General features: G+C 33.9%; 1 protein-coding gene across 1 annotated transcript; it reads right to left on the minus strand.

The window, feature by feature from the left end:
- Window positions 1-8,247: 8,247 nt before the first annotated feature.
- On the minus strand, window positions 8,248-10,008 carry LOC146741887 (uncharacterized). The gene is made up of 3 exons (XM_085500625.1): window positions 9,978-10,008; window positions 9,459-9,545; window positions 8,248-8,462 (listed from the first exon to the last, which is right to left on the minus strand). The coding sequence occupies exons 1-3, from the start codon at window positions 10,006-10,008 to the stop codon at window positions 8,248-8,250; spliced, it is 333 nt and encodes a 110-aa protein (XP_085356751.1).
- Between the last annotated feature and the right edge of the window lie 790 nt (window positions 10,009-10,798).

Below are 10,798 nucleotides of genomic sequence, written 5' to 3' on the forward strand. Positions count from 1 at the left end.
ACCCGGTTTCCCGAAGCCATACCGCTGCGCAGTATTACCGCTGCTAAAATTTCTAAAGCATTAATCAGTTTTTTTACTCTGGTTGGGTTGCCAAGAGAAATACAGTCCGATCGTGGTACGAATTTTATGTCCGGTTTATTTCAGCAGGTAGTATGTCAGCTTGGGGCTAAGCAAATTAGATCCAGCGCTTACCACCCAGAATCGCAGGGTGCTCTGGAGAGATTTCATTCCACTCTGAAAAACATGATCCGTACTTATTGTTTTGAAAATGATGATAAAGACTGGGATGAGGGAGTCAATCTGCTGCTTTTCGCAGTAAGAGAATCTGTCCAGGAATCACTGGGGTTCAGTCCATTTGAACTAGTATTTGGACATACTGTTCGTGGTCCGCTAAAGTTGTTAAAAGACAATTGGTTGAGTGAAGATCCTGGCAGTCTAAATTTGCTCGACTATGTTTCTAAATTCAGAAAAAGACTTAGTAGGGCTTGTGAACTGGCTCAAGCGAATTTGAAATCCGCTCAAGCTAAAATGAAGTTCCTGTATGATAAGAAAGCACAACACCGTGTATTTGATCCAGGTGAGCAAGTTTTAGTCTTGTTGCCAACTATTAATAACACACTTAAAGCTAGGTATCATGGGCCGTATAAAGTTGTTAAAAAGGTTAGTGACGTTGATTATGTGGTGGAAACTCCAGACCGTAGAAAAACCACACAATTGTGTCATATAAATATGTTGAAACGTTATCACGCCAGAGATGCTTCACAGGAAGTTGGGGCGTTCCATTGACGGGACGAGCAAAAGAAATATCTGCTTTTGTAACGCCTGATGCTTTATACCAATACACTGTATGTCCTTTTGGAATGAAAAATTCCGGGGCATCGTTCCAAAGAATGATGAATATTTGTCTAGGTGATTTGAAGAATGTTGATGTTTACATTGATGATATTATTGTATGTAATGATTTCTGGGAAGAACACATATCGAGTTTAGATATTGTGTTTGCTCGTTTAAAGCAAGCCAACTTAACAGTCAATTTAGCTAAAACCGATTTTGGAAAAGCCAAAGTTGTTTATTTAGGTCATGTTGTAGGTGATGGTAATGTAACGCCCATTGAGGCTAAGATAAAGAGTATTGTTCAATATCCAATTCCAGAAAATCGACGAAGTTTGTTGAGATTTCTTGGAATGGCAGGTTTCTACCGGAAATTTTGTAAAAATTTTGCCGACATTACTGTGCCACTTACTGACCTACTTAAGAAAAACAAAGTATTTATGGTCGGAGGAATGTCGGCAATCTTTCAAAAAAGTTAAGTCTTTATTGTGTACAGTGCCAGTCTTGAAGGCACCAAATTTCAATGAACCATTTATATTGTCAGTAGATGCGAGTGATTTGGGTGCTGGAGCCGTACTTATGCAACAAGACAGCGACGGTATTGAGCATCCAGTCGCATATTTTTCAAAGAAATTTAATCTATGTCAAAGGAATTATTCTACGGTAGAGAAAGAAACCCCTGCTTTGGTTTTGGCTATACAGCACTTTGAAGTGTATGTCTCTACATGTGCGAAACCCTTAACTGTTTTCACCGATCATAATCCACTGGTATTTTTAAATAGAATGAAAAACAAGAATAGAAGATTGTTAAATTGGAGTATAATCTTACAAGAGTACGATCTAAATATTAAACATGTACGTGGGGTTGATAATATCTGTGCAGATGCTTTGTCTAGAGCAATTTGTAATTGAAATAATTGACACTCTAATAATATATATAAATGAGCAAATTAGTTTTCTTGAATATCGTAAAAAAAAATATAAAATTGGGTAAATATAAAAATTTAAAAAAAAATTTAGAGTAAAATATAAACAATGTTCAAGAAAATCTGATTTGAATATCAGATTTTCTTTCTTTTACAGAGGGAGGTGTGACGCATTTTGTGTAATTTGATATTTATAGACGTGTGTATTAATTTGTATGCCAATAGACGCTCACGAGAGGGCGTTAATAATGATCGAATTTACTGGAGCTTAAGGAGTCTTTGTCCACTATAAATGTAGGTCACAGGTCAATTTCAATTAGTCGTCTATTATCACCGAGTCTAGACACATGGCTAATCACCGACACCTTGCCACGTGGAGGCACGCAGTTGCTTCGTTACGAGTTCTCAAAGACAGATTGTTTCACGTCAAGCTGAATTGAAGACAACGTACAGTTTCACTATGTCATTCCACGGACGTTTGTAAGAACTGCATCCTCTCTCTCTCTCACTCAGCAAGATTTACAAGAACTCGCTGCCGTCCAGCCATTACGGCGCAATTGTTCGAGTCGAAGCCAGCCGAAAATTAGGCCACGCGTTGTTTGCGTTGAAAAGATTGACTTTTGAAACTAGGTATTTTAGTGTCCATATCATTTTGTGACTCCAGGCGACTGTAAATGTATTTTCCTTGCGTTGTCTAATTTTGTGTGTCTTACCACACTGTTATTGTATTAGGCTGAATTTGTGAATTTATTGTTCATTTGAATTAATGTATTTTGATACCTCGTGAGCGCACTATATTTATTTACACGAATATATGGTCGTCCAAGTGTTTCAAAAATGGCTAGATTAAATCGAAGACGCTATCTTTTATTTCGTGCACGATAAAACTCATTTGGGTATGCTGAATTTGTATTCAACAACGCTAAATTTTCATTGGTGCACGCTAAATTTTCATTGGTATGAGTTAAAATTATCGAACATGCTAAGTTCCATTGGTAACGTTAATAATATGGCTCCAGCTAAACTTGGATTCGATAGTGCTGAAAAAAATCGAGAGCGCTAACAAAAATCGATAGCGCTAACAAAAAATCGATAGCGATAGAAATTTTCTAGGGAGCTAAATATTGCACACAAAGTTAAGGTGTCTCAATCTTTAACCCGGAAGTATAATGAAGAGATCGGGGGAAAACTACTTTTTATCAAAACGATCGATTTCAATATCATGGCAGATGAAAGACTGCTTGACGAAATGTTGTCCACTGTCGCCGAAACATTGAGGTTAATGAACTCGCATGAAGGAGAAGTAGGTGCAATTGTGGTTGAAAACCATATTTCAAGGTAGAGAAGATGTTCATGTAATAATAACAGTATATTATCGTACCCTCACTTGGATACAGTACCGTGCAGAACTCTTACACTAATATCATTTATGTGTGTACGATGTAAAGTATGACTAATCCAGTTATTGGAAGAAACAGACAGATCTATTTTCCAGATGGTGACTAAAGATGACAATGATTCACAAAGGTTTATAAAACAACTTAGCCATGAACTTACAGACTCAATTTAGATAATAGATGCCTATTATATAATAAAAGCTGTTTATATCTAAACTAAAGGTCCAGTGAATAATTATTGGATGACTTTTGTTATCACATGCATCTTGCAGTGACATTTAATCATATTTTCCATATTACATCATTGATCTGCAAATCTGATTGGTCCTTGTTGAGAATTTTGACTTTTCCATCTAGTCACCTCCTAAAATTCCAACACATAGGCTGGTTTAAAGAACAAATAAATTATTTTTGAAAAAAAACTTTTTTTTGAATATTTTCGCTGATGGTTTCATGCATTATCATTATGCGTTTTCATTACAAATCACATTTCAATGATTTCAGTGTTTTTAATTAGCTAATTGTTATTCTCTATATATGATCCATTAAAGTGGAACTACAGTCGCTTTGTTTCTGCTGATCACAACAAACTAAATATCATCAGATTTGACCAAAGGTCAAAGGTCAGTGTTCCCAGTAGGAGATATGCATTGTTGTATGTGCTTAATGAAGCAAATCATTTATCTTGTAATAATATCATTGGTAATGTATCTCCCAAATCTCATGGAATACTAGACTAGGTTTCAATGCCATAGTGATACACATTTGCAAATCTACCAGTAAAATTTTAACAGAAACAAGATGTCAGATAATCGATATAACCACTCCTATGAATTGGATGCCAAACTTTTGATCAAGATCTGAAGCCACCGGAAAATCTGTTTAGTCCAAAGTTATCAAAACAAAAACAATACATAAAAACACATAAAAAGCAGAACGTTGCATCCACATCTTGAAAAGAAAATTGTACTCAAAAATATATATATTCTATTACAGTTCATTCGACAAAACATATTTTTGTATATAAATATAGTATATAAATTTTGAAAATCAAAATTCACAGGAATTTGTTTCAGCTATTAGAACAGAATGATAGAGCTTTTATAATACTGATTTAAGAACGCACTTCAAAAACAAAGATTGCAGTGTTTGAAGATATAGATTCTCAGGAGGCGACAGTACTGTTGACTTTTCTCTCCACTGGACACCAACTAACTATTCCATTCCTTGGCAATTCAACATCTGTCCATTGTCATATACTATGTCAACTCTGATTAACCATATACTGTCTATGTACTAGTAATCCAATCACTACAACTATTATAGTTGATTTGCATACAAAGCAGAACTTGCAACATGATAGTTATTATTGTAGGTTTTTCTTTACTTTTCAAATAATGCAGTAGTCACATAATAAATATAATAAGGCAGTTCATATTTGTCTCAGTGAATTTTTGACAGACGCTTATACAAAATACTTGAGCGAAAGCCAGCTAAGATTTTCTGTTATCTTGCATGTTTTACGAATCTATTCATGTCTAAATGCAGCACTTTTTTTCTGAGACTCAGATGAGGCATTTGAATTACTTTGAATAAAGCTAGAAATGATGTCTCTTAAAATAATTAGACACCAATGTTTTTTGTAAGATATTTACATCAATCAACATGATTTTGTAGACTGCTTTCCCACTGCTGTTTCAATCCTAAAACTTGTTTGTATTCAAAATTAATTATGACAATGCATATTCATATTGAAACAAACTATGATAAAGGGCAAGATCACCAGAGTTCAATTATATTTTTGAAAAGTGTGTCATAGGAACCACAATGTTTTTTTGTTTTTTTGTTGTATCAACTAACCAAAATAATTATGTCAGAACTATTTCCTACATGTTTGGTTTGTATGTCAAACTGATATCAATCTTGGTACAGTGAGTTGTATTGTAAACACAGTAGATTTGCTTCAATTCCTATGATCTCAGTAGATCTTTAGAGCACAGATCCTTATATCACATAATTTATATTAAATAATACACTAATTATCACTGGATTACATACATGTATGTTATGCATTTATAAGCAGATCAATTGTCAATGAAATATTGTGTTTTCTATTTTTTATTCTAAATAGGTTGTATTGCATGCTGGAGACTTGTGATCTAATAATTGAACGACTACCCATTGAATCTAGTCCTGATATATTACCATCATGGGAAACCTTATCTAGAAGCTTGCTGTATTTTGTAGAATTCTGGGAAAATAGTTTTCAGAAGATGACACGTGCCAATCAAAATGCAATTGGTCCAGTTAATGTAGTTTTGGATGAAAGTTCAAACCAAAGAGACAGGAGAAGACCAAGGCTAGATATTGATAAAGCCCAGATAGAAAGCTTGTTTGGAATTGGTTTTTCTCTGAGTACAATTTCAAAAATGTTGCTTTGTAGTCGTACCACGCTGTGGCGAAGATGTCAAGAGTTTGGCATATGTCAGTTGAAATACAGTAACATCACAGATGCTGAGTTAGAGGATGTAATGGAAGAACTGGTGCACGAGTATCCAAACTCTGGACTGGTTATGCTGAAAGGTGTTCTCAAAAGCAGAGGGCTACATATACAGAGGGAAAGGATCAGACATGCCATGGTTACAGTCAGTCCAGTTAATGTTGCACTTAGACGAATGACTGTAATTCGTAGAAGACAATATTCTGTGCCTGGGCCTAATGCGCTGTGGCATATTGATGGCCACCATGCACTTATTCGATGGAGGTTAGTCATTCATGGTGGCATTGATGGGTATTCAAGAATGATAACCTATTTAAGCTGTGCTTCCAACAATAGAGCAGAAACTGTTGCTAATCTTTTCAGAGAATCTATTGACAAGTATGGAATGCCATCACGTGTTCGATCAGACAAAGGTCTGGAAAATGTTGAAGTTGCACGAATGATGGTAAGAGAGAGAGGTGTTGGTAGAGGTAGCCACATTGCTGGCCGTAGTGTACACAACCAAAGAATTGAGAGATTATGGCGGGACGTATTTACCCATGTTGTACACACATTTTATTGGTTATTTTATGATATGGAAGGAACCCATGACTTGGATCCAGCTTCCCAGATTGATGTCTATGCTCTACACTATGTTTATTTACCCAGAATTAACAACATGTTGAGTGAATGGGCAGCTGGTTGGAACTGTCATGCTTTACGTACTGAACATAATCTTTCTCCAAATCAGATGTGGTCTGCAGGTATGGTGTCGTCAGCTAACTCTCAGCAGACGGGCGTTTCTTCATTTTGGAATATTGATCACGATGCTGATGGATGCATGTATGGAGTAGATCGAAACGGACCAGGGCCAAATACATTTGATGAGGGAGATATTGCAATACCGGAAATAGACCTGCCACTTACAGAAGAACAAATTAATGATCTAACTGACAATTTTGATCCAACTGATGTCAGTGACTGTTATGGAAAAGATATATATTTGAGAGTGAAGAACCATTTAATCACCATTCTGTAGTGAACTTCCGTTGGAAATATTTTCAACCTTAGGGTTTCTATACTTTGCATTTGGTGCTTCTCATGTGCATATAAAATCAAAGGTAGCTTTGAAGGTATTTGGAGGCATGAATAAAGATTACTGTATTTATTACTATATTAGTAACACATTTTCATAACACATAAAGCATTGTGTTTATTGCATGAAATCATTGAAATATATTTATTTTTACCAAAAATTTGTCTTTGCCCATTATTTATGTGCTTCTCATATTACCATGGTTTAACAATTATGAATATTTAATGAAAAAATGACCATATATGATGACTTAATATTTTGGTTATATATCTTGTCAGAATTATAGCACTGTTTGCATGTCCCTATCTACAACAGTACTTAGTACATTACAGTTATACATATTAAGAAACAAACAGGAAACTAATAACAGGTAATTAATATCCATGGTTTCAATCAGATCTGTGGATTAACTAAAAGCACCTATGTACCTAGTTTTAATAAAATTTGATGAAAGGTACTCGAAATATTTGGAGCACCACTAAATTGGTTAATTTATGCAAATTAGGTAATCAGTAAGGACAAAATTTAACCCTAAACTGAACATTTATATGGCTTATCCTTACGCTTCTACATGTATCAAGTTTCATTGAATCTGATGAGTGGTTGAGCTGTTGGTTAAAATATTAATTTTACTACTGGCTAATTTATATGCCAATTAGGTTTATATTCATGTATTTCAACCCAAAACTAATCAGGTCTGTGCATTATCCCATTAAATCCATGTACCAAGCACCATTGAAATCTATTTAATAGTATATTAAAAAAATGGTCATTATTATACATGGGTTTTAAACAAAAACTAATTAACACTGTATTATCCCAAAACATCTATATACCAAGTTTCATTGAAATCTGTGAAAAGTGAAGATAATTAAAATCAGTTAATTTATATGCAAATAAGGTAATTTATATGCATTGAATTCAACCAGAAACTAATCAAGTTTATTCGGATTTAGCCCCACTTGACAATACATCGTCATAATAATGACCTCTTCAACACATTTGCATGTGGTCTTTGTATTGTAATTAGGTGTGTCAGCAGTCTTTCTTTTCTCGTGACCAGTGGCCATTAGTGGAACAGTATTTCCCAAATAGTACTGGTATTGTATTTCTTCATTTTTGGAGCTTCATGCATTTTATATTTATATACTAGTATGGTAGTTTTAAAGTTTTTTTTTTTTTTTAACAAATGTTTTATTATAAACAGAATCACTAGTACTGTTATTTTCTGTATTACATAACTTTTAATTTCTTTCTGTGAAAGGAGTCTCATAGCTTCAGGCATGCTTGTATGTATACACACAGTCAAACAAAAACAAAGACATGTGAAATATATTTATCTCAATTTTATTTAACACAACTTTTAACATGGTAACTAATCAGCCATATTATTTATTCAAGTCAAAAAAAATGATGTGTAAATGAAATTGTTGTTAGCTTTTTGTGACTAAGACACATCTGCAAGATAGTAACTGACAGAAAACAATTGAATATCCCGAATAATTTTGCAACACTAAGTTAAATTAAACCAAAATTGGTCTCTCTTATGGCCAACAACATAATCGATTTGAATTGCTCATAATCTGATGTAACTGGCAATGTCAGTGTATTTAGACATGTTGCTGACTTTGGAAATCGTTCTTTATGGAAGTTGACATATAATGAATCATCCAATGGTAGCATGGACCAGCCTGTCCAAAATCGTACAAGTTGCTTCAAATCGCAATTCTTGTCTGCAACAACAAACAAGGATACACACAATGTCAGTAAATTACAACATTAATAAACATGGGGTTGTGAACAGTTCGACAAAAAGACTATTACATGCAAGTTACATGACAAATCTATTTTTCAATCATTTGAATCTGTATGGCCATCCCAACCAATATGAAAGTCATGGTTTGAACCATGTTTGGCTCACTTTATCATAGAATTGTCTATCAGCTCCAAAATTTCAAACCATCAAGTTTGGGATATATTTTTGATATATATTATTTGGCTTTTATTTGGCCCAAACTGCATGATGACGTACATGAAATCAAAGAAATCTTTGAAAAAACTCACATGCTGAGAGCATTAGAGGCACATTAAAAATGAATTTGAAATTACTTGTACTTGAGATGTTGATGGAAAAGCTGAAAAACTAATTATGCACATCAGAAAATTAATATGAAATGATTTGAGTGTAAAACTAACAAGGTCTGCACAATGTAACCAAGTTTTATTGAAATGTGATTAGAACCAAAAAATTATGAATTATTATGCTAATTGGAGAATTAATATGAACAGATTTGAGCCCAAAACTAATCAGGTTTCTATATAGAGCATCTTTGTACCAAGTGGCATTGGGATGGAATAATTAGTATGAAAGTTGAAAATTGGTTATTTATGCAAATTAAATGATTATTATGCATAAATATTTACCAAAAACTAATTGGGGTCTGCATAGATTCATTGAAATGTGATGATCAGTACTCAAAATATCAGTGGAACAGTCATGTGAGAGCTAAAAATTAGTTAATTATCATGCAAATTATGTAATTAATATGCAGGGATTTTCACCCCAAAGTAATAAAATCTGTGCATAATTTCAGGGCATTTATATACCAAGTTTCATCAAAAACCGGTGTATGGTTCTTGAGATATTAGTAGAACAGCAGACACACATACATACAGACACACACACACACACACATGGGAGTAAAAAATTCAACAATTGAAGAACAAACCTCTTAAAAACTTCTCAAAGATCCCCTTCATTTCTAGTTCTTCTTCTTCATACTTTATCAAGGCCAAAATATCATCTGTATTTACAGCTTTACAAGAAATTGATGGAAATACCAGTTTTAAGGCTGATGAATTGTTTTTTTAAAAATGTAATCAACCTTACTTCTTGCATTCCATTTTTTAGTTGATTTATGGAAACCAATCTGCTGTCAATTACCTTAAAAATATAACGTATTGCTGATTAGATAAGGAATATTATGTAGCATTTTTTTTATTTCTTCACCAATGTTTGTATACAGAACTTGGTAGAAAGAATGTCAGGTCTGCTTATTAGTCCATGTATATTTGGGTTCTGTCCATCATCATACTCGCTTAATGCATGACTTGCACTGTTTACTCACCAAAAGTAACAACTACCCCGAGGCACTATAACACTTGAATCAATACTTTACACACACAACTGATCAATGATTCATCGTTGATTTACTGACAAACCAACTAACAACTGGCAACATACATACCTGGTGAACAAGCAATCTGTGAATAATCCATGCTATATTATTTTTACACATAAACGGTAAAGATGCCTGATCAAGCAGTGGTTGACATCTCACTCTTAATTCATCAGGTATAACTTTAGTTGGCATGTCAGCCTCATCAATCATCTAATAAGGGTAACAACAAGATATTTTTTCATAATAATATCAATATAAACTTTTCACAAAAACTAGCAAACTGTCGGCTGAGATAGCTCCGCTGTTATCAATGAACATTTCAATTTCAGAACCGAAGATATCATTAGAAAATGAACAATATGTATAGTAAAGCAGTCTGACTTGCTGTTTTCAACAAAAATTCGAAAAATATAACTTTTTATCAAAACCAGATAACTGAAGAACGATATCTTCACAAAATGAACAAATCTGAGAGAGGTCTACCTGAGGTACCTATATATATATATATTATCAAAACAATCAGACTTGCGGTTTTTAACAAGTAGATGAAAATATCACTTTTTACCAAAAATAACAAAAATATTCACCAAAAATTGAGAATTTAAGATTTTGACATGAAATGAACAAATCTGAGAGAGAACCACCCAAGGAACCTTCCTAGAAACTTTCACAGCTATATATTTTGTTTTTAAGAAGTTGAAAATGTAAAGTTGACGACGACGTCGCCGCCAACTGGCAATCAGTAATACTACAAGCTCCGCTCAACTTCGTTCAGAGCGGAGCTGAAAAAAGGAATTCATCTTGTCTTACAAAAAAGAATAAGTTGCATACCGCAATTATGATTTCACGAACATCCAAGTCTGGTACATCATCGATGCATATATTTG

Source organism: Saccoglossus kowalevskii, chromosome 6 (genome assembly GCF_978046115.1).
Source record: "Saccoglossus kowalevskii chromosome 6, keSacKowa6.1, whole genome shotgun sequence".
Lineage (NCBI taxonomy): Eukaryota > Metazoa > Hemichordata > Enteropneusta > Harrimaniidae > Saccoglossus > Saccoglossus kowalevskii.